Raw genomic sequence first — 24,217 nt, forward strand, 5'->3', positions numbered from 1 at the left:
CCATCCCCTGTGATGGTCCCCTGGGTGGTTTCATTACCATGATGGTCCCCCAGACAGTCCCGTGCCCTCGCCAGACCTCGCTGGAGCGGCCTGTGCCGAGCATGTGAGTGAGGGAACAGCAGTGGGCCCTGTGGGCAGGGGGTGACCCGGGAGGGGACCCCATCACGGTGGGGCAGCAGCTGGTGGGCATCTAAGGACCTCTTGGGAATGGCCATGTTCTACAGCTTCGTTAACGACCTTGGGGTGACTAACGATGACATTATCTCCAAAACGCAGTCGTGAGGAAGGGCTGGCACAGGGGACCCCTAGCCGTGCTCCACGGGGCTGGCACAGGGTGTCGGGGGGCCGTGGGCAGGGGCAGCAGCACAACACTGGCTCTGCCGTCGGGGTGGTCCCGGTGGGGTGTCGAGGGAGGGGAGCTGCGACCCGCCCTTAGGCGAGGGCCGGGCAGGGCCGGGCAGTGACAGCCCTCCACTCCCGGTCCCCCCGGTCCCGATCCCCCCACTCTGCCACCCGGCCCCCGCCTCCTCGTTCCCACTCCCTGGTCCCGCCCCCAAAGTCCCGGACTCCCCCTCCCGATTCCCCCGTTCCCCGTGGCGGTCCCCCCAGTGCTCCTCCCGGTCCCGTCCGGGTCCCGGTGCCCGCGCTCCCCCCGCCATCCCGCCCGCGCTGTCCCCGCCGCTGCCCCCTCCCCGCCCGCCGCGGGGCCGGTCCCGGTGACGCGCGCGGGGCGGGGCGGGGCGGGCGGGGGCGGCGGCAGAGCCCGGCAGAGCCCGGCAGAGCCCGGCGGAGCCGCGCACGGACGTGGTCGCGGCCATGCAGCTGCTGCCCGGAGCCCCGCGCCGCTGACCGGCCCCGCCGCCGCCGCGATGAACTTCCCGGGCGGCGCCGGGCAGAGCCCCGGGCAGCAGCAGAGCCTGGCGGCGCCGGGCGGGCCGGTGCCCGTGCCCGTGCCCGGGCCCTCGGGGCCGCAGCCCGGCGGGCCGCCCCCGCCGCAGTTCGGGCTCTCCAACTCGGCCGCGATCCGCGCCGAGATCGGGCGCTTCGAGTCCGTGCACCCCAATATCTACGCGATCTACGACCTCATCGAGCGCGTGGAGGACCTGGCGCTGCAGAGCCAGATCCGCGAGCACGTCATCTCCATCGAGGGTGAGCACCGGGCACCGGCACCGAGCCGGGCACGGGCGTCGGGCACGGGGCACCGCACCGAGAGACGGGCACCGGGCACCGGGCACCGGGTGCCGGGCACCGAACCGGGTACCCCGCACCGAACCGGGTACCCCGCACCGAACCGGGTACCCCGCACCGAACCGGGCCGGCCGCGCCGCCGCCTTTGTCCCCGCCGCCGCTGCACCTGCGCCCGCTGCTGCCCGCGGGGCCCGGCGGGGCCCGGCCCGGCTCTGCCCGCGGGGCCGCGATCGGGATCGGGCCGGGCCGGGCCCTGCCGCGGCGGGGCCGGGGGCGCGGGGGGCCGGGCGCGGCCCGAGCCGGGCCGGGGCCTGCGGGCGCTGCGGGCACGGCCGGGGCTGCGGGGGCCGCGCCGGGGGCTGCGGGGAGGCCGCGCTCGGTGCCGCCCCCGCCCCGGGCCGGCCCCGCAGCGATGGTGGTCGCGGCCGGGCCTGCGCAGGGCCGGGACTCCGCCCGCGGCCTCTGCCGGGAGCGGCGGGCGGGGGCGGGCGGGGGTCCGGCAGCCGGGGGGGCTCCGGCCGCGGCGTCGGCGGGGAACGGGCTGTGCCGGAGCCCGTTAACGTCAGAAATGCAGAAAACTGCAGCCCGGGAACCGGCAGCGAGGGGAGGGACGGAACCGAGCGACTGCAGTGGAGCCGAGGGGCTGCAATGGAGCCGGGGGACCAGGATGGGCGAGGGACCGCAGTGGAGATGGGAGGCCGGGATGGAGCCGGGGGGCTGGGATGGGCGAGGGACTGCGGTGGAACCGAGGGACTGAGATGGAGCTGGGGGGCCGGGATGGAGCTGGAGGCCGGGATGGAGCCGGGGGACCGGGATGGGCGAGGGGTTGCGGTGGAGCCAGGGGAGGGGAAGGTTTGCAGTGCTGTGCTGAGGCCCACAGTGGGCCAGGAGGCTCTTGCAGCCCCTCACGCGAAAGGTCCCTCTGCCCTCGGTGAGCCCAAAGCTCCGGGTTTCTGCAGCCGGCGCTACCCCAGGCAGGGAAAAAGCTGCAGGACCACTGGTGCCACTGGTCTGGCTCGGTGCTCACCGAGCGCTGCCGTTTCCCTGCCCTGGGTTTTGTTGTCCCTGCTGGGTGTTGGCAGCATGCTCAGCTCTTCTCCTGCTGCCTCACACCGGGAGTGTCACTGCAGGGGCAGTTTTGGGGAGCAGTGGCCCTGCTGAAGGGGTGCCGGCAGGAGCAGTGATGCTGCATGGGGGTGGCAGCCAGCCTGGGTGCCTCTTGGAGGCCTGCACCCCACCTGGGTCTTTGGGGGTTTCTGTGGAAAGGAGGGAAGGAAGAGGGACCTTAACAAAAGTCTGAAAGGTTGCATAGTCAAGGGAATGTAAATCCCAGAATTTGTTTCATTGGCCTCGCAGTGCAAGGACAAAGGACACTCCGTGGGGTCAGGACAGGGTCAATTTTAAACCCATAAGAGGAGGGGGCTTCGCCACCTCTGTGGAGGTCTTCAGCCATGGAAGGCTGATGGATCGATGGAATTTGAGGAGAGGAGGGGAGAGACTTGTGCTGGAGATGGGTGGGAGTGCAGGGCTGGCACAGGTCATGGCAGTGGCTCAGCCAGCGTATCAGGGTCTTCCTGGTCCCTCTGGGGTTCGGGGTGGGCTGGTTGGGGAGGACCATCCTTTGTCTGTTCCCTTGGGGCTTCTGCAGCTCTCCCTTGTGTGTGCCTCTGATGGGGGCTGTGGTGGGAGCCCCGAGGTCCCTGGTGACATGGTCTGATCCCACGTGTGATTCCCACACTGTGGGGCAGAGGAACTGCTGGCTGAGACACGGTGAGGCCACACCTGAGGTGCTCACGGGGTCACCTCCTTGGGCAGAGCCCTTCCGGGCACTGTGTCCCTGCCCGTTGTCCCCACGTGGGAACATCCCACCGCCCGTGGTGTCTCATGTCCCGTCCCGCGCCCCCGGCCGTGGGAGCGGCTGCTGGGCACGTCGGTGGGAGCGAGTGCGTCTCTTAGCAACTCCTCTGCTGCGTGGATCCTCCTGCTGCTGGGGAAGGTGTGAACACACACACCGGGTTCTGGTGCACTGCACAGGCACATGGGGCTCCCCAAAGCACCCAGAGTGACCCCAAATGAGGGGCGAGGGGTGGCCGGCACCCGGCTGTGGCACAGCTCGCCCGGTGTCCACAGGGCCCTGGAATGGGGCTGGAGGCTGTGTGTCCTCGGGGGCTTTGCCTGTTCCAGCCACACCCCTGTCCTGTCTCCTCTGGGCCTTCTCTGGGGATTTGGAGCAGGAATCCCACAGACTTCCTTATCTGGGCTGCATTCCCCGATTACCTGCCAGACACCGGGATAAGTCCTGCTCCCGGTGAAACGTGTGCCGTGATTACACAGTTACCCGAGACCCGTTACCAGGTGTGTGTGAGTTAACGGGGTAATTAACGGCTGGAAGAGCCTTGCTGGAGTTGTTATCATTCTCTGGAGCACCTGGGTCTGGAGGAGAATTTCCTTCTAAACTGTGGGTTTGGGGCTTGATACAGAAATGCTTGGAAGAGGGTTTTGTTTGTTGATGTTCCTGATTTGAAGATCAGTCAGTGACCGGAACGATGGCTCATGGTCCAAAAATCCGTGACGGAACTTGCCAGTGAAATCTCAAATTCAACTTCCTAAAACTGAGCGCTGGGTCTTGCAGGACTTGCTCGTGTCCTCATGCCAGATTCTTTTCCTGCAGGCAATTCCTTCATTTTTGAAAGGCAAAAGGCAGGGCAGTTCTGTGCTGCAGTGGGGATGGTGGGACTGAGCTGCCCATCCCCTGCCAGGGCCGAGGCTGCCAGTGTCACCACCAGAGTGTGACTGGGGGGTGTGACTGGGGGGGTGTGACTGGGGGGGTGTGACTGGGGGGTGTGACTGGGGGGTGTGACTGGGGGGGTGTCACTGGGGGGTGTGACTGGGGGGTGTCACTGGGGGGGTTGACTGGGGGGTGTCACTAGGGGGGTGTGACTGGGGGGTGTCACTAGGGGGGTGTGACTGGGGGGTGTGACTGGGGGGGTGTGACTGGGGGGTGTGACTGGGGGGGTTGACTGGGGGGTGTCACTAGGGGGGTGTGACTGGGGGGGTGTGACTGGGGGGTGTCACTGGGGGGGTGTCACTAGGGGGGTGTCACTAGGGGGGTGTCACTAGGGGGGTGTGACTGGGGGGGTGTGACTGGGGGGTGTCGCTGCCACAGCCGGTGGTGGAGCTGGAGGCGTTGGCAGAGCTGTACTGAGCTGAGGGGATCTGTGGCTGTGAGGTGCTGCCAGGGAGGGAGGTGGAGCGGGTGTTCGGGGGCTGCTGCAACTGGAGCCCTGCCAGCCCCCCGGGCTTGGGGGAACAAACCTTCCATGAGAAATTTGGAGCCCACGATGGGGCAAGAGCCACCTGCAGCCGCTTGCGGCTCAGCCTTGGTGTTGCTGCCATGGGAGGAAAGGGAAAAGGGAAACCTGCTCTGTTTTGGTCTCCTCCTTGAGCTGGAGCTTTGTTTGGAGGCACTGGGGGCAGAGGGGCTGTGGGGCCATGGGGCTGGGGAGGCACTGGGGGCAGAGGGGCCATGGGACACTGGTGCTCAGGGTGATGATGGGGACGGAGGGGCTGTTGGGCATCAGGGCTGGGGGTGGCAGGTCGGGCCGGTCGCCAGCGTCAGCTGCATCGCAGGCGGGACCCGGAGGTTTTTGGTGGTTTCTAACGACCAAATTTGGACAGATTTTCAGGGGGCTTGCAAAAAGCGATTCCCTCATCCCAGGCTGCTTCCCTTGCCAAATCTCAGAGACTGCTGCAAGCTGCTGAGCTCCGTCAAAGATTTCATATCTGCATAGAGCAAAATGATACCAACGTGGGGCTGGTGCAGCCCCTGCTCACAGTAAATGTGACCTCGAACGCTGTGACTCTGGGACAGGCTACAGACAGAGCCGTATTAATAGAGTTTGTAATTAGAACAGTAATTGCACAGTGCCTAATTTCTTTCCTAGAGAAAACTTTGAGCAGTGACCAGAAGGTGGGTTTGAGGAGGGCGAGCGATGCCCCTGGGCAGGGCGTTACCTGAGGGACGGGACGGGCTGCGAGTGGCAGGGGGCCACAGGAGCCAGCACAGATCCATGGACAGGCAGGGGAGAGAGCACCAGGAAGGTGGAATAGGGAAAGAGCATCATGGTGCAGGGCTGAGAGGATGGTTACACAGAGGTCTTCTGGATGCATGAAGCAGTGAAGGAAGGAGGGAGAGGTGGAAGGGAGATGAGGAGAAGTAGGTGAGATTCCTTTAACAGAGCTTTTGCCACATGACAGGAATTGTTTCCTGACCTTCATGGTCGTGCACATGCCTTGCAGCCCACCTAAAGCTCAGCTCCCTTGGGAGAGCTTGGAGAGGGCTTGAGCTGTGGTGAGGACTCGGTAGCCAGGGAGCAGGAATCTCTGTAGTCACAGTTTTACCCAGAGCATGTGCTTTTCCCTTCATTGTCCTTCCATAATCCTCCCACATGCCTCCAAAGCTGTGTGGGTTCCTTTCTGCAGTTGAAGAAGTGGGGTTACTTTAGGAAAGCTTTCCTCTACAGTTTCCAGCTGTTGCTGCTCTGGCAGAGGCTGGGGATGAGGGAAGCCCTGGAGAATGTCTGTGATAGCTGGGAGCAGCCTGGCTATCCCAGAGCTCCACATCTGCTCTGCTGGGCAGGGGCTGTCCCGGCATGCTGGCTCTGCATCCTCTGGGGCCAGACTTTGGCGGGCTGTGAGACCAGGATGGGCTGTTGGGTCACTTGGTGTGAACAGTCCATCCCAGGATTTTGGTGTGATCACTTCACCTCAGGATTTTAGCCTTAAAAATAAGGCCTCTCTGAGGTACAGGCAAAGCCCTGGGCCTGCTGCTTCAGGAGATTTTTCCATCATTGCCCATCCTGCTGTCAGTAAGTGGCGTCACTCTTCCAATTGACATCTCCAACATCCTGGGTATTTTTTGCGTTTCTCTCTGAGGAAGGACTCCTTTGATACTGGATATTTTTATGTTTAAAGCTGCTTGTACCAGTTAATGAGGTCACTTTGCCGTCTCTCTTTCTGATGAGTTAAACTACCTGAACCTCATCATTCCGTTCAGTTCCGGCACGGGTCTTTCAGCTCCATGCTCCATCCTTTCCCAACATCTTTTGAAACTGGCTCCTCCTGATGTGCTGATTCACAAAGCAAACTCACAGGCAGGAGTTGCCATTGATGCAGGATCCTCTGGAGGAAGATGAGGAGGACCCTCCCTGCTGGAGCCCCCCTGTCCCGCGGGCTCGGGGAGCCCCGAGCTGCCAGGCCACACTCGGGGCTGGCCGTGTCCTCTCTCCGCTGAATCAGCCTCGAGTAAATTACACCCTTTGGGAAGGAGAGTGTTCTGCTTAGCCAGCTTTTTCCTGCTAATTCCACGACCTCTGCAGAACTGCCCTGTTTACGTGTGCCTGTGAGTTCCCGAGGGTTGGGAAACCGCAGGGCACGGTGCTGGGGTGCTGTGGGGGAGCTGTGAACTCCAGAGCCATCGGCGTATCCAGCTCCACAGCTGGGCATTCCAGGCATCTGCACAGCTCCCACAGTGCTACCCTTCTCTATGCAGGTTGGGGCAGAGCTCCTCTGGCTCTGTGGTCTCCAGATTTGCTGGAAATTAAATGCAAAGGTGGTTAAAAAAGCACAAAAGTGGGAGATTGGGCAAATTGTAGAACCACAGAATGGTTTGGGATACAGACCATCTTGTTCCACCCCTTGTCACGGTCAGGGACACCTTCCACTACCCTAGATTGCTCCAAGCTCCATCCAGCCTGGCCTTGGATACTTCCAGGGATGGAGCAGCCACAGCTTCTCTGGGCAACCTATGCCAGGGCCTCCCCACCCTCACAACCAAGAATTCCTTCCCAAGATCCCATCTAACCCTGCCCTCTGGCAGTGGGAAACCATTCCCCCGTGTCCTGTCTTTCCAGGCCCTTGTCCCCAGTCCCTCTCCAGCTCTCCTGGAGCCCCTTTAGGCCCTGCCAGGGGCTCTCAGCTCTCCCTGGAGCCTTCTCTCCTCCAGGGGAACCCCCCCAGCTCTCCCAGCCTGGCTCCAGAGCAGAGGGGCTCCAGCCCTGGCAGCATCTCGTGTTCTGATCACGTGCTCTCTGTGGGTGCTGCAGTCCTGGGGCAAAGACTCTCAGGAGAGATTCCTGAGGGCAGTGGGAAATGCTTCTCAAGCTGCCTTACCTGCAGGAAAGGAAAGCCCTGTGTCCTGCACTGCCATGTGTGTTGTTGCCTGGCCGAGTTGTCGGCAGGGCTGGCACTGCTCGGCGTGGGTGGCACAAGCAGAAGGATCTTCCTGGGGAGAGTCCTGGAGCAGGTACTGGTGTGAGGGGAGACCTTGGTCCCCTGGGAGTGATGGGCAGAGCCAAAGCATGGCTGGGGTAGCACACTTGGACAAATACATCCCCTGTTTTTAGGCAGTTTTATGTTGTGGCCCAGTTCATCTGGAGCACCTTTGCCAGGTGCAGCTCTCACCTCACCAAGCTTGCAGCTGGAGAACCTGGTTTTTGGGAGGAGTCAGAATGGGCCTGGACTGTGCTGATCCGAGCTGTGTGAGAGCTGACAGCAAAGCTCTGTGTGCCAGATCTCCTGGCCATGACAACAGCACAGTCAGTGCCTGGGGAGGAGCTGGGAGCCAGTGCCTGTGCCAGGGACACGCTCTGGGTGTTTGCAGACGTTGGCTGGTGTCCCTGCACTGGCTGTGGGTCAGTGTGATGGCCCTGGTGGCTCTCTGCCCTCCCTTGTCCCAGCATAAACTCCCATTTTTTTTAGGAGTTTCACAGTTTGGTTGCGTAGAACCCTTTCCAGTTTAGGGACATTCCTCACCAGCTGGCAGTCCGGGCAGCGACATCCCACTGACCTGAGCCTCTCTTGGGACTGGGTGCTCGTGTGGCCAGGGCAGTGGTGTCCAGCCCTTGGGCTGAAATCCCCTAAGCTGGAGTGGATGTGAGGGGGATGTGGGCAGTGGCCATGAGGTCTGGAGGAGCAGCCATGGGCTGAAGGGCTGACACAGAAGCCTGGCTACTGGGAATTGAGGGATGTGAGAGCTGTCCTAGCCTGTGATCAGAGCTCTGCACCTTGATGGGCACCTCGGCAGTGACACGATGCCCGATTGTGTCTCTCCCTGGCAGGAGGAGGCCTTTTCTCCTCTGATTCCGCCTTCCTGCTTTGGCATCTGGTTTTTTTTTAATCCTCCTCCAGGACTTCCTGCAAGTCATTGTCTCCAACGACTTGTTGTGTTCCTTCCTGCAGTGTTCTGCATGGAAGAGGCACCTGTGGTCTCACTCCTGCTGCTGCCTGCAGCTCGGGGCAGCACTGGGAGCAGAGCCTGTGGGTGCCTCTTCAGGTGGGTTTCCTGAAGTGTTGTAGTGACAGCAAGGAATCTTCTGGGGCAGGAAAGCTGAAAATCAAGATAATTTTAGCTGCTTCCTAACTGGAAGGAGGTTTGTGTGATTAAGACCTGTTGTGTATCTGCTCGTCCCTCCTGCCCCAGTGACTTTCAGACCCGCTGTCCAGTTCCATTCAAACCCTGCTGCTTCTGAATTCCCCCAAATCCCAAGGAAACAGAGATGCAGGCAGAGCAGAGTGCCCCAGCTCGTGGCACGCGGAGGGCAGAGGATGTTTGCATCTGTGCCGGGTGTCTGGCTGCCGTGGGGCTGCATCTCTGCTCTGGAAGTCCTGGCTGTGAGTCACTGGGGAATTCCTGCTTGGGGTCATGTGTGACATCTGGTTCTGGCCATGTGATCTGTGGTGATGAAATCCACTCCAGCCCGGGGGCTCTGTGCCTCATTCCCAGCTGCTGTGTCTGAAATCCCGCCTGAGTTCTGCTGCTGCAGAGTCCCGGGCTGGGAGCCACTGAATCCGGGTTGCCACGGTGGCCAGTGTGGGCTGCCTGTCCCATGCTCGCTCCCACAGCAGGCTCAGTGCACACTGGCTCCTGCTCTTGGTTTTGGGCAGGTGTTGGGTATTTACCCCAGCAGTGACTCCTGTGGTAGGGAAAAGGGGGTTGGCCTTCAGAGAGGGATTTTGGACACGGGCCTGGAGTGACAGGACAAGGGGGAATGGCTTCCCACTGCCAAAGGTGGGAGACTGGGGGAGAAATTCCTCCCTGTGAGGGTGGGGAGGCCCTGGCACAGGTTGCCCAGAGAAGCTGTGGCTGCCCCTGGATCCCTGGAAGTGTCCAAGGCCAGGTTGGAGCAACCTGGGCTAGTGGAAGGTGTCCCTGCCCATGGCAGGGGGGTTAGAACAGGTTCAGCTTTAAGGTCCCTTCCCACACAAACCATTCTGTGTTTCTACGATCAGGCTCTGGCGAGTGCCATCCATCTCCAGCCTCTGGATGGCTGGGTGGAGCTGGAGCAGCACACACATCCATGCAGGGTGCTGTGGTGGGAGCTGGAGCAGCACACACACATCCATGCAGGGTGCTGTGGTGGGAGCTGGAGCAGCACACACATCCATGCAGGGTGCTGTGGTGGGAGCTGGAGGGGCACACACATCCATGCAGGGTGCTGTGGTGGGAGCTGGAGCAGCACACACATCCATGCAGGGTGCTGTGCTGTGGTGGGAGCTGGAGGAGCACACACATCCATGCAGGGTGCTGTGCTGTGGTGGGAGCTGGAGCAGCACACACATCCATGCAGGGTGCTGTGCTGTGGTGGGAGCTGGAGCAGCACACACATCCATGCAGGGTGCTGTGGTGGGAGCTGGAGCAGCACACACATCCATGCAGGGTGCTGTGCTGTGGTGGGAGCTGGAGCAGCACACACATCCATGCAGGATGCCCTGATGGGAGCTGGAGCAGCACACACATCCATGCAGGGTGCTGTGGTGGGAGCTGGAGGGGCACACACATCCATGCAGGGTGCTGTGGTGGGAGCTGGAGGGGCACACACATCCATGCAGGGTGCTGTGCTGTGGTGGGAGCTGGAGGGGCACACACATCCATGCAGGATGCCCTGATGGGAGCTGGAGCAGCACACACATCCATGCAGGGTGCTGTGCTGTGGTGGGAGCTGGAGCAGCACACACATCCATGCAGGGTGCTGTGCTGTGGTGGGAGCTGGAGGAGCACACACACGTCCATGCAGGGTGCTGTGGTGGGAGCTGGAGGGGCACACACATCCATGCAGGGTGCTGTGCTGTGGTGGGAGCTGGAGGAGCACACACATCCATGCAGGGTGCTGTGCTGTGGTGGGAGCTGGAGCAGCACACACATCCATGCAGGGTGCTGTGCTGTGGTGGGAGCTGGAGGAGCACACACATCCATGCAGGGTGCTGTGGTGGGAGCTGGAGCAGCACACATGTCCATGCAGGGTGCTGTGCTGTGGTGGGAGCTGGAGGAGCACACACATCCATGCAGGGTGTCGTGCTGCTGGTGGGTGCCCGAGGCCTGTGCTGTCCCTGGCAGGGGGTGGGGGCTCAGGGCTGGTAGTGCTGTGGCTCTTTGCTTGGGAGTGGTTGGGTGGGAGGTGCTGCTCCGTTCCTGGATTTTCATGGCAGTCACCCCTTGGAGCCTCACCTGGCCGGGTCCCTCCTGCAGGAGGTGCTGGGGGAGCACAGGGCAGGGCCAGCCCTGCCGTGGGGGCTCAGAGTTGGTTTAAAGGTGAGAGGCAGGTGCTGATGAGCACGTGGGGAGCACAGAGATCGTGGGACAGCGGGGGGCTGCATCAGGACATGGACCTCCCAGGGCAGCCACCTCCCCTGGCACGACTTGGGTGTTCCTGGTGGGCACAGAGCTTGGGAGAGCTTCGAAGAGCTCTTTGGAAGAGGAGAAGAAAGTGGTTTCAGGTGGTTTAAAGAGAGCTTTTTCAATATGAAGCACAAACAGGAGGAAGCAGGGAGGTGTTTGCTGGAATTCAGCAGCTGGGAAGTGGAGCTTCTGCCAGGTTTGGGAGGGAGACAGCAGAGGAGGGATGGTTGTTATGGAATGAGGCATTTGGGAGGGGGAAGACATGCAGCTCATGGTTGACGTGACAGAAGAGGAGGGCCTGGAGTGGGATTCAGAGGGAGTGTTGGCCTGCTGAAGAGATTGGGAAATAATTCCAGCTGCAGCAGCGTTCTGGTTGAATAGGGAAGAGGCAGGATTATATGGTTTATAGGCAGTTTTGGGGGAAAGGGGCAATAATGGTCAATGCTGAGTGGACGCTGGGAGCCTTTGGCTGCATGGTCAGGGGACAAGGCAGGCTCCAGGGACTGGAGCTTGTGGAGCTCCACAGGGGTTTAGGGACAGCCAGGATGAGGAGGAGAGGGAGAGGAAGATCCATGAGCTCTGTTACTGTCTGAGTTGTGTCCTCAAGTCTCAGACAGGATCTGAGCAATGTCCCAAGGCCCTGAGCAGTGAGAGCTCGAGGGGAGAGGGGACAAAGCTGGGATTAGCAGCAGCTCTCTTTAATCATGTGGAACTCGGGCTTGTGGGTGCACACTTGAAATGCTGGAGGGGAAAAAAGCTGAGACTTCATTTTGGACAGGAGACAGTCCAGGAATAGAAAGGCAGAACTATGAATCATCACCCAGAGCTGAGGGATGGCGTTAAATTAAAGCATGAGGCTGGCTGGAGGAAGCGTGGAGGGAGAAGGGAAGGTGCTATGGGCAGAGCCATGTGAGACACTCGAAAAACAGCAACACTGGAGGTGGAGAGTGAGGATGGTCTGTCTGAGGCTGGTGAAGAAAGCTGTAGAGAACCGGGAGGAGAACAAAGAGGATAAAAGAATTGCTGGGATCAACGAGGACAAGGCATTGAGGCCAGTTTGGTTCCTGAGGGAGGAGCTGGCAGGGTCCAGAAGAGCCCAGAGTCTGCAGGTGAGGCAGGAGCAACCTTGTGCAGTCCCCTGGTGGGATGGGAAAGGGCGGTGGGAGATCATGGGGTCGGGATGTCTGTCCTTCTGGGAAACGAGGGACCGGCTTTTGAAGGCCTGTCAGTGACATCTTACACCTTCCCAGGAGACTGCAGAGAGTTTGGAGAGAGGTGGATATGGTGGCTGGACTATTGGGTTGGTGAGGAATTGGCTGGGCATATCCGAAGGGTTATAGTCAGTGGCCAAATGGAAACCAGTAATGAGTGCTGTCCCTCTTGGGTCCATACTGAGACTGGTGCTTTTTAATATCTTAATTAATGACATAGACAGTGGCACTGAGTGCACCCTCTGCGTGTTTGTAGGTGACAGCAAGCTGAGGGGTGCAGGTGACAGGCTGGAGGGCAGGCATGGCATCCAGAGGGACCCTGACAGGCTGGAGGAGGGGGCCCGTGGGACCCTCATGAAGTGCAGCAAGGCCAAGTGCAAGGTCCTGCACCTGGTTTGGGGCAATCATCTCTCCCAGTACGGACTGGGACATCTTCCACTAGCCCAGGTTGCTGCAAGCCCCATCCAGTCTGGCCTTGAACACTTCCAGGGATGGGGCAGCCACAGCTTCTCTGGGCAACCTGTGCTGGGGCCTCCCCACCCTCACAGGGAAGAATTTCATCCTAATATCTAACTGAAATCTCCTCTTTCAGTTTAAACCATCATCCCTTGCCTGTCCCCATCTGCCTGTGTGAAACACCCGACATTGCATTTTTTACTGGAAGCTCCAGTGTGTTCTTTGGCTTCTGCCTGTGCTGGCCCCCTCTTTGCTCTTTGTGGTAGAGATTTGGACAAAAAGGCTTAACCCCCCCAGTCCTCAGTGTCATTTCTCAGTGGCTCCTCTGCCCCCTGCGGAACAGGCCGAGCTTTCCCGTTCTCTTATGTTGGTCCCTGGTGCACCCTGGAATCACCTCTGGTCTTTGCAGTTCATCACTGGTCACCTCTCACTCCTTGTGTAGCTGCTCTGGGCTCAGGCTTGGCTGCCACTCCTTTGTCTTTATCCTTATTAATCTGACCTCAATTCCAGTTTCCCTGTGTGTGCCTTCCCATGCCAAGCCCAGTACGGAGCTCGGGTGAGCCAGGTTGGTTTCCTACCACACTGGTTACCTCTGCACGGGGATGATTTCAGTGTATGCCACCACCACTGCTGCTTAGGGACACAGCAGCTTTCTGTAATCTCCTTTTGTTTTCTCTTTTTCTATTTTCCTTGTGGATTTACCTCCAATAGGATCTTGCCTATGGAGTTCAATAATCATAGAATCATAGAATGGTTTGGGTTGGGTGGGACCTTAAAGCCCATGCAGTCCCACCCCCTGCCATGGGCAGGGACATCTTGCACTAGCCCAGGTTGCTCCAAGCCCCGTCTGTTGTGGTTTGAGAGCCCCAACCTGGCCTTGGGCACTTCCAGGGATGGGGAGTCCACAGCCCCTCTGGGCAGTGCCTGCCTTGGTGGAGTCTCTGCAGTTTGCTGTCCTTCCTCCCAGAAATCCTAAGAACTTGTGGTCACTCTTCCTACTCTTCCCTCTCCTGACAGCTTCCCTCAGAGGATTGGCTGAAGGATGCTTTGGTAGACTGTGAGATGTGAAAATTGAGTTGGAGAGAGTCTGAGAGAAAATCGAGGCCAAATGGCACATGGCCTGGTGCAAATGAGAAATGGGCTTGGGCAGAGGCGCCCAGCCCCTTCTCAGGGCTGGAGTGGGTTGCTGGGGAGGGCATTGCACAAGGCAGTGTGGTGTTCTGTGAGCTGGGGGGGGGCACGAGGGGGCTGTGGTGGTGAGAAGCAAGGGGAGAGACCAAAATATTCCTCTTGGAGGAGAAAATGCATAAGTGTGTTGAGCTCAGTCACCTGGTTTTCAGGGTCTGTGAGGCCCCCGAGGGTCTGTGTGGAGTGTGTGGTGTTTGGATTTAAACACAGACTTCGATACTGGAGTGTCTGTTCCATTACTGGCTGTGTGTCGTGAACGAGTAAATGGTGTCATCATCCCCTGTTCAGCCTAACAGATTGTTTGGCTGAAGCATTTCCCAGACAAATGTGTAGTTCAGCCTGAAAACCATCAGGAGTTGGAGAAGGGCCGACTCTTCCTGGTGAAGGGACCTTGGCAGGTCTCAGTGCAACATCCTGCTCCCATGAGGTCAGCATTGCCATCCAGGCAGGTTGGGAAGGGCTTTGTCTGTCTGGAAAGGTCTCGGATCCCCCACTCCTGGAGGTCTTCACTCCCTTCCTGGGCAACACATTGAACAGAGCCCAACCACTGCTTCTTCAGTCAGTTATTCCAGTCGTTAATTCCTCCAGCTGCTGATAGTTCCCATTTAATTCCCAATTTGCATTTATCTGGTTTAAAGTTCCATTTTCTCACTTTTTTTCTTTAGATTGGTCTAAATAAAACTTTGTTACCTGAGCATTATTCCCTGAGAAGTTTACTGCCACTTTATCATCACTTGTCTCTTGATGTTCTTTTTGGGAAGTTGATCACATAATGCTCGTTGAAAGTCTCTTTGTGAGTTCATTTCCTGTGGTCTTCAAAGAATTTTTATGGCTCTTCCTTACCCAGTGTCCTTAAAATGAAAAACATCAGGCTATAGGCAGTGTGCTCCCACTTGACCCAGCCACAGTTGTATGGACTGTAAATCCAGCTCCTTTCTCCTGACTACTCTTTTTCATGGACTCCCAGAGTGGTTTGGGCTGGGAGGGACCTCAAAGATCATCTTGTTCCACCCCCACGGTCTGTGTGCGTTAGAGCTCTGTTGTCTGGCATATCCACCTGCCCCCTCCTGCTGGTGGTGAATCCACACCAGTGGTTCCTGGTCATGCCCTCGTTGGTGTTGGAAATGTGTTGGAAATGGCCCCAAGAGGATGTAGTCTGTAGTTTGGGGCTGGGGGATCTGACTGTCCTGGTGTTCCCACCATTTGCCACTTTACCTGTCTCAGACCTGGCATAGCAAGAGCATTTTCCCAGTTGTGTGGAGCTTCCCAACATCACTGGGATGGCTCCAGGGGTCACTGAAATCCTCTTACTTGTTGGCCTGGATCTCTGGCTCTTCTGAGCCTGGTCCTGTAGCCAGTTCTTACTGTCTTTACTGTTACTGACTTTGCAAAGTGTTCATTGATAGAGGGAATGTCGTGTGGGAATGAGTCACATGGCCATGGAAACGTGAACAGAGTTGTCTGTGTCATGGAACCACAGAGCAGTTTGGGCTGCAGGGACCTTCAAGGTCATCCAGTCCAACCCTGTGTCAGCAACACCTGAACCACCTGGAGGAGTGGGATCAGCTGTCACGCGAGTTGTTGTTTAAAACATCCAATTCCATTGACTCCGACCCCTTCCCAGGGACTGGTGTCAGCGAGGGCTGCCTGAGGGTCGGGGGGATACCAGGTCACTTTGCTCTGTTCCAGGCATTCCTGAAGATCTCCATTATTTCAATATTTATTAAAAATTAGCATGAGCAGGAGTGTGAGCTAACTCTTCCTCACTCTTCCTCACTCTTCCTCACGCCATTGCATTCAAGTCCATGCCTTTAAATTAAAGTTACATTGTTTTAGTGACATTGTAAAAGTTGTTTCTGTTAATGGTTTTGCTGTTCTGCATTGGTCTGTGTTTGCTTTTCCCCGGTGTTCGGGTGTGAGGCCCGGCAGCCCCGGGCCCAGGAGGGAGCCGTGCCCCCCGTGCAGGTCCGTGCTCCGCACAGCCGCTTCCTGCTGCTCTCAGCATTGTTACAGACTCCTTTTCCTGAAGGCTTCAGCTTCCTACACCATTTTTGATGCTTCCTGCGCTCAAGATCACATTGACATCTGTTTCCTCCTCTTTCTTCCCACTTCTTACCCTTTTTTGGGCAGTTTGGATGTCCCTCGCCTCCAAGCTGGTTCAGGGCTTTTAGTAGAATTGTTGTCCTGGTGTTTTTATGGAGTGTTGGGGTTTGGGCTGTCTGATAAATTATTGTGGAAATGTGAAAAAACAAACCACAACAAACCCCCAAACCCCATTTTAGAATCACGGAATGGTTTGAGTTGGAAGGGACCTTAAACCCCATCCCATTCCACCCCCTGCCATGGGCAGGGACACCTTCCACTAGCCCAGGTTGCTCCAAGCCCCGTCCAACCTGGCCTTGGACACTTCCAGGGATGGGGCAACCAGAGCTTCTGTGGGAAAACCCAGTTTGTCCCTGCTTTCCTCCCCGGGTGCCAGGCCCTGCTGCTGCTCCCCTGTTGTCCCTGGCTCTCACCGGGCCCGCCGGGCTCTCGGAGCACTGGCCCAGCCCCACGTCCCCTCCTCTCCTTGAGCTAATTCTGCCGGTCCCAGAGCGCGTCGGTGCTGCCGGATTTAGGTGTCACGCTAAAATAAGTGCAGTCAGTGAGAATTTGGGTTACTTTATTGCTGAAGTAGGTGTTGGGTGGCTTCCTCCAGGTGAGGAGGCCACAGTGGTCAGAGGGACTGGACAGGTCAGGTCCCCTTGGTCCCCCCACACCGAGGGGCACATCCCTGTCCCCTGGCACTGCCTGCACCTGGGAACGTGCTTCACACAAGGGGAAACAGACTCCAGCTGCTCCAGGGGAGGTTTAGGTTGGATATTGGGAAAATTTCTTCATGGAAAGGGCTGTCCAGCCCTGGCACAGGCTGTCCAGGGCAGTGGTGGACTCCCCATCCCATGGGGATGTGGCACTTGGGGACATGGCACCACAGTGGGTGGTCTTGGCAGTGCTGAGGGAGCAGTTGGACTCAATTGTCTCAGAAGGCTTTTCCAACCTTAATGATTCCGTGATTCCATGATTCCATGACAGGCCATGCTCCTGGCACAGCCTGGCCATCGGGCTGCCCCATGCCCCGGGCAGGGGGTGTTGGGGCCGAGGACGGGGGGTCTGTGGGGCACAGGGTGAGCCCCGGACTGGCCCTGGAGCCAGCGGGGGTGGCAGGTATGGTCAGGCTGAGGGCTCACCTGATCTGCCACGGCGAGGGATCCGCAGCAGGGCCACCCTTGTGTCTGGGGACAGGCGCGGTGCCCCTGTCAGCATGTCTGGAGCAGCGCTGGCAGCCCGGGAGACCCGTGCCTGTGCCCCTGCCCCTGCCCCTGCCCGTGCCCCTGCCCCTGCCCCTGCCCGTGCCCCTGCCCCTGCCCGTGCCCCTGCCCGTGCCCCTGCCCGTGCCCCTGCCCCTGCCCCTGCCCCTGCCCCTGTCCCTGCCCCTGCCCCTGTCCCTGCCCCTGCCCCTGCCCGGTCAGTGCTCTCCCCCGCCGGGCCCCGGGAGCCGCTGGCAGCAGCAGGTCCAGGAGCAAACCCGCAGCTGGAGCGGCCGCATGTGCCGGCCGCATCCGTGGGGCCGCAGCGCCGTGTCCGAGGTGAGTCACGGCCACGCTGTGACTCAGCCCAGACTCCCCCGAGCGCTGGCTCCGCGCCTGAGTCACTGCGCTGCCGGCGGAGCTGAGCGCCCGCCGCTGCCCCCGGCCAAGGGCTGTCAGCCCCACCTGCTGAGGGTGTCAGCCCCACCCTGCTGAGGGGGTCAGCCCCACCTGCTGAGGGGGTCAGCCCCACCTGCTGAGGGGGTCAGCCCCACCCTGCTGAGGGGGTCAGCCCCACCCTGCTGAGGGGGTCAGCCCCACCTGCTGAGGGGGTCAGCCCCACCTGCTGAGGGGGTCAGCCCCACCTGCTGAGGGGGTCAGCCCCACCTGCTGAGGGGGTCAGCCCCCTGCCTGCCCAGGGCTGCCAGCCCCCACCTCCCTGCATGGGCAGGCTGCGGGCAGGATTGGGAAGGATGGAGGAGGAGCCCAGCCTTCCCCCCGCTGCTGGAGCTATGGGGTGTGGGGTCCCAGTGTGGGTGTGGGGTGAGCCCAGGGTCGGTGTAGCCTTGCTGGTGTCCCCTCCGCAGGAACTCCCCAGTCCCGCGTGTGGTGTGGCAGGGCCGCCTGTATGAGGAGGAGCTCGGGGGCTGAGCGTGGGGCTCAGGGTGCTCAGGGGCTCCGTGTGCAGAGCAGCAGGAGGGACCCGAGGTCACAGCAGTGCTTCCTGCTGGTACCTGTCTGTGCAGGCAGTCTGGGTGGGCAGGTGTGCAGCTGTGCCCCGGGGAGTTCTCTTCAGAGGCTGGAAGAGAGTCTGGCCTGGAGCACACCCGGCTGTCACGGGAGATCAGCTGTAGATGTAGTTTCAGCCCTGGAGCTTTGCCAGCTCAAGGGTGGGGATGGCTCCACGTGAGCTCCCGCTGGAGCAGGCGCTTGCCCTGTCCCACAGCCTCCAGCGTAGAAAATGATTTCTCTCCAGCTTCCCCTGGTCTCAGAGCGGGGCTGGGATTTCTGTGGGTGGGAAGTTGTTCTCCTCGAGGCTGGATATTGGTGTCCTGACCCCTAGGAAGGGCTTTAGGAGTGTGGCTGTAATCATGGCAGGAGCATGGCTCGTGCACAGGTGTCCAGGCATGGGCAAGGCAGCGGAATGCACGTGCCATGGAAAATTTCCATCAGTATGTTGCCTGTTGGTCTGTGTGGTGGTACATGATCAGAGCTTGGCCGAGCAATTTCAATCCTTGGACTGGGCATAAAGTCCAGGAGAGGCTCCTTGTGCTGATCCTGTCAGCTAAAGGTCCTGCTGACCACAGTAGGACCAAGACGTGGAGCACCCAGGGGGGATTTCGGGGCAGCCACCCCTCAAGGTAGTTCCCTGGCTGAGCAGAAGGCAGAGGGACAGCTCTTCTCCCTTCTTCTGGGAGATGGGTTCGTGTAACCCGAGGGCTTGCTGGGCACAGGGAGCTCCCCTGATCTACCTCAGCATCCTTGGTGATGCTGCCGTGGTGGCAGCTTTCGCCGTGGTGTTTTGCAGACCCAAGATACATGTCTTGGGAGCCTTGTGGTGCTGCCGAGTCCTTCCCAGCCTTGCTTTCAGGAAAGGCTCGTGGCTGCACGGTGGAGTGATGACAGTGGGGTGGGACAGGGTACCCTGTGCCAGCGATGGTAATTGTCAGCTCTGCGCTGTCCCCGGGCTGACCAGAACCACTGCAGTGCTTCGCTGTGCCAGGGGAAGGGGAGGCACTGGCTGGTCCTTCCCGTAGTGCCTGGAGCCATTCTCTGAGTGACTCAGGAGCACATAAAGCCTTTTCCTGCTGCTGAGGCACCGGGGAAGCCTTGGTCAGCAGGATCGCTGCACGTCCTCCAGGATCAGCTGCCAACGGACAAGCTGGCACTGGACGGAGCCACCATCAGCCGGGAGCTTCTGTCTCCTGACGCGCTGACGTGGGAGAGACTGGAAGCCCAGCTGGGAGAGACTGGAAGCCCAGCTGGGAGAGACTGGAAGCCCGTCTGGCTGCTGAGGGAAGCAGGAGCAAACACCTGAGTGTGGCCGGCAGCGGGGTGGTGGTGTGGGCAAGCACCGTCCCCTCTCCTGGCGCTGGGGACGGGAGTGTCATGGGTTTAACAGTTAAATTCCCGATGTTGCTAATTGTCATTACACCGAAGTCTCTAATTCTGCTGTTTCCATGGAAATAGAATGATCTTGTGATTAAGATGTGAGGCTGAGGTGGCAGCTCTCTGGTCCTTTGGAGCTGCAGGGCCTTGTTCACTCCCACAATCATGTCTGTCTGTGAGGGGAGATGCACACCTACCCTTGCACAGGAATCCAGGCACCTGCCCTCAGAAAGGTGTCCAGAACCCCCTGCCTCGCCCTGAGGATCCGGGCAGAACCTACTCAGGTGCCTCAAGGGATAGCATTGGTTGTGCCATGTCAGCTGAGTGGGCTGTTACCAACAGGAGATGTGGGATCCAAAAGCTGGGGGAGCTGGCAAACACAGTGTCAGGTGGCTTGGATGGAGGTGATGCCACCCGAGTCAGCTCCCCCGGGCTCCTCATCATCGGTCTCAGGTTGAAGTAGGAGTGAGAAGTAGGTTGGGTGACTTGGGCACTAAAAGTGCTGATTTCTCTCCATGCTGTGGGAGAGCCGAGGGTGCTGGATCAGATGCAGAGCTGTTAAACCACAGATGGTTGGAGTTCAGCTCGAGAGAAGGAGGAGGAAGAGTTGCAAGGGGACCCACTTTAATTCTGGCAGCCTCCTGCGCAGGGTGGTGGTGCCGAGGGGACACGGGGCTGGTGGGGCTCAGCAGAGCCTCTTCCTGCAGAGCTGCCTGGGGAAACCAGCCTCTGCAGAGCAGAACCATTCTTGGGGGGGCTGGGGCAGCAGGGATTTGCAGCCCACCTCTCCCAAGTCCCCCAGCTGCCTTGCCTGGCCGAGCGGCCTTGGTGTTTCTGCTGCTTCCATCTCAGGTGATGCCTTGGGCTGACATGGAGGATACTGCAGCTTGTGTGGTCATAGAACCCAGAATGATGTGGTTTGAAAGGGCCCTTAAAGCTCATCCAGTACCACCCCCTGCCATGGGCAGGAACACCTTCCACTAGCCCAGGTTGCTCCAAGCCCCGTCCAACCTGGCCTTGGACACTTCCAGGGATCCAGGGGCAGCCACAGCTTCTCTGGGCAGCCTGGGCCAGGGCCTCCCCACCCTCCCAGCCAGGAATTCCTTCCCAATATCCCATCAACCCTGTCCTCTGGCAGTGGGAAACCATTCCCCCATGTCCTGTCCCTCCCTCCCTTGTCCAAGTCCCTCTCCAGCTCTCCTGGAGCCCCTTCAGGCCCTGCAAGGGGCTCTCAGGTCTCCCTGGAGCCTTCTCTTCTCCACGTGAACATCCCCAGCTCTCCCAGCCTGGCTCCAGAGCAGAGGGCCTCCAGCCTTTGGAGCATCAGCTTGGTGGTCTCCAGGGGATGGAGGTAGGTCCAGTCCCACAAAAAACAAATATCTGAGTCCTCCGTCTATTTGCTGCCTTGGGAGAGCTGTGCTGGGCTGGTGGGTTCGGTTGCTGATTGTGGGGTACATGTCGTGGTGGAAGATCAGCAGGGAGGAGGATTCCATCCCCTCCTGGGACCTGCTCCTGTGGCTTTGGGCACCAAGACATCACAGAGGTACAGGGAGTGTAACACGTATGTGTACTCTCTGTGTGAACCCTTGTTCCCCTGTTGTTTTTCTGTATTTCTGCCTTTCCTGGCTTTCCTGTCAGGGAAAAGGATCACTTAAAGCTCAGGGGAAGGTGTGTTTGAGTTTGGTGCAGACTGTGTGACACCCCAGTTCAGAGGCTGGAGACTGCTGGTGAACTGTGGGGCAGAGTCCACAGCTCCGTGGACTCAGCTGGGAAGGGCTTGTTTCTAGCAGAGGGATCTTGCTGTGGAAATGCTGGGGCTGGAGATGCAGGAAACACTTGCTGGGCCCCGAGCAAAGCACACTGTGGCTTGGCAGATCAAAGTCTGGAGCGCTGGGCTCCAGCCCGGAGCTGGGAGGTCGATCAGCTCCTCAATCCCTCACTCAAAGCTGGAAAAATGTACAGCTTTGGCCAAGCTGCTGTGTTTTTCCCTAACCTCCTTTTTGGAAGTGTCTGAATTGCTTTTGCTGAAACTTCTATAAATACCAGCCCAATGCAGCGGGTGAGCATGGAAAATGTCAATGGGAGTGTGGGTTTGCAGGGTTTGGCAGCCCCAGGCTGCCGTGGGGACGGAGTGACAGCCCCAACCACGGCACTGCCGGCGGCTCCGCGTGCGCACATGGGGGGCACGGGGAGAGGGGCCAGGGGAGCCCCCTCCTCTGCCACTGCTGAGCTCGAGGGCTCCAGGGGCTGCTCTGCCCCCAGCCCGGCCTCTGCTGCTGCCCTTCCTGCTCCCAGCACAGAACCATTCCCAGGCCCAAAGCTGCATCTCGTGTTTCCGTAGCCTCGCACGGAGCTTTTGTCCTTGAATTTGACCAGTCATCCTCTGAGTGCTGCCACAGCCCCGACGAGGCGTTTCACAGCGATGCTTTATGGGAAGAAACCTCCTTCTGTTTTGGACCTGCCTAATTGGATGTGGTGTCCCCAGGTTTCTGTTTCGGAAGGAACAGTGAACAAATTGTTCCCTGGTGGCCTCTTCCTTTCTTCTCCTGGCATGGAAGGCTTCACTCCCCCTCTGCCATCTTCCTTTCCAGGCTCCCTGTTCATTGCAGAAGCTGTTCTATCCTGTCAATCATCTCCAGCCCCTCTCAGCACCTTTTCAAGTTCCCTCCCATCCGTTTTGGAGACCCAGGTCAGAAGCGCTGGGGAGGCTGAGGACTGTGGGTCAGGGTGAGAGCATCAGAGTATTCTCTGTCTTGTTCTCCATCCTTCCCCTAGTCATGGCTGGTACCCCCTTTGCTCTTTGCTGCTGAGCAGTGAACCAACATTCACAGAATCATGGAATCATGGAAGTGTTTGAGTTGGAAGGGATGTTAAAGCTCATCTGGTTCCATTCCCTGCTGTGGGCAGAGACACTTTCCACTAGACCAGGTTGCTCCAAGCCCCATCCAACCTGGTTTTGAACACTTCCAGGGTGGGGCAGCCACAGCTGCTCTGGGAAATGTTTCCATGAAATTGTTGAGAATAATCCCAGGATTTCATCTGAATGGTGAGAACTTGCAGCTTGTTCTTGCAGATTTAAAATCAGAATTGTTTGTTTCTGATGATCCCACTTTTCTTCGGTCACCTGCTGCTCCATCACCCAGACACTCAGGATTTTAGGGTCCTTTTGCAAAGCTTTCTCTTTTTTTTTTTTGGTTTCTGCCACCCTGAGCAGCACTTTGAGCTGATGGGCTTTCCTTGGTTTGTGTTGTTCTGCCTGTGGCTGCTGCACACCCTGACTTGCTCTGTACCTTCCTCCCCTGCAGCTCTGGGGCTGCAGGTGGGCCTGTGCTGCCGGCGAGAGCCGCGCACCCAGCCGGTGGCAGAGCTCACCGTGAGCCCAAACCTGCTCTTGAGCCCTGTTGGATCTTTCCCTGGTGCCAGGCTCCTTCCAGCCAGCCGGCCGTTCCCTGCGTGTCCCCGGCAGGTTTCCTGTTTGCTGACCTTCCAGCAGTGCAGCAGAGCCGGGCAGGCGCCTCCGCTCAGGACGGAGTTCTCCCAGGGAGGGAGGCTGTGCTCTCTGCTCCTGGGGTGCACAGTGTGCTCCTGGGGTGCACAGTGTGCTCTTGAGGGGCACAGTAAGGTCCTGAGATGCATGGGGTGGTCCTGGGGTGCACGGGGTGGTCCTAGGGTACAGAGGATGGTCCTGGGGTGCATGGGGTGGTCCTAGGGTACAGAGGGTGGTCCTGGGGTGCACGGGGTGGTCCTGGTGACAGTGTTTGGGTGACACCCATTGCTGTTCCGTTTTGGAGGTTGGTGTCACTAAAGCCAAAAGACCAATAAAATGATGAGCCACAGGACTTGGGAGAGAGAACACAAATAGCAAACGCAGTAATTTCAAAGAATGTTGTGTTTGTGCCCAAACCACCCAAAGCCCTGTTAATGAGGGAAGCTGTGCCAACAGCCAGCCTGGCACACAGAGGGGGTGGTGCATCTGAACAGCAGGACTGGCACAGGATTGATCCTGAACAGGGGAGGAGTTGGTGTTGTGGAACACAGACCAAGAGTGGAAGTGAACAAAAGAAAGGGATAGGACAGAAGTGGCTGTTGGCATCTAGCTGGACAGTGCCCATTGGGAACTGGGAGGTTTATTTGGAACAGGGATGTTTTTTTTAGCTATGGTGTTTGTCTGTGCTGGCTGAAACACAGGGATTTGGGAGCTGTGCAACATGAGCATCTCCATCTCTGCTTGGAGAGATGGAATCTTTTCTCTGGAATGGTTTGTCAGGGCTGAACAGCAGCTGCCAAAGGCAGGTGTTTTCAGATTCCCAGCTTTGGGCAGCTGGCACCTGGAGCCCTGGGAGCTGGCTGCAGAGCTCCCTGGGAGCTGGCTGTGAGAGGATGAGCAAGGCTGGAGTGGGCTGACGCTGTGCCAGCCTTCAGCAGGATCCGTGGATGACTCAGGTATTTAGGATACAGTTAGGCTGATATCGATCCCTGGGAAAGCAGTGGAGTGCCTGACATAATCCGAATTAGTGGAGAATTAAAGAAGGGAAGTGAGTGCCGAGTGACGTGGTTTGATGGGATCTGCTTTCCTTGACACTGAGAACAGCTTCTGAGCAGAGGGATTAGTGAAAGGTGCTAATGATTTAATAACACTTTGAGGCTTCTTTGTGGTATTTGGGTTAGGCCAGAGTGAACTGAGGAAGGAACTGGAAGAGCCAAGGGTCAACATGAGACGTGTGGAGTAAGAAGTGGGGCCTCGGTGTGTAGTTGTGAACACAAACTGCACTGGGGCAGGTTTGAGTGAATTCTGGGGATCTGTCCTTGCCTGAGAGCATTTA

The 24,217-nt window shown here is 58.8% G+C and overlaps 1 protein-coding gene across 2 annotated transcripts in view; it reads left to right on the forward strand.

Moving 5' to 3' along the window:
- Positions 1–779: 779 nt before the first annotated feature.
- AGAP3 (ArfGAP with GTPase domain, ankyrin repeat and PH domain 3) overlaps positions 780–24,217 on the forward strand; it is a 110,320-nt gene continuing 86,882 nt past the window's right edge. For both annotated transcript variants that reach the window (XM_051773017.1, XM_051773018.1), the window contains exon 1: positions 780–1,149. In XM_051773017.1, coding sequence (XP_051628977.1) covers positions 870–1,149 — 280 coding nt within the window. In that variant the 5' untranslated portion in view covers positions 780–869. The remainder of the gene's footprint in view (positions 1,150–24,217) is intronic.

Source organism: Manacus candei, unplaced genomic scaffold (genome assembly GCF_025592945.1).
Source record: "Manacus candei isolate 608988 ecotype Guabito, Panama unplaced genomic scaffold, ASM2559294v1 h1tg000164l, whole genome shotgun sequence".
In the NCBI taxonomy this organism is placed as follows: Eukaryota; Metazoa; Chordata; class Aves; order Passeriformes; family Pipridae; genus Manacus; species Manacus candei.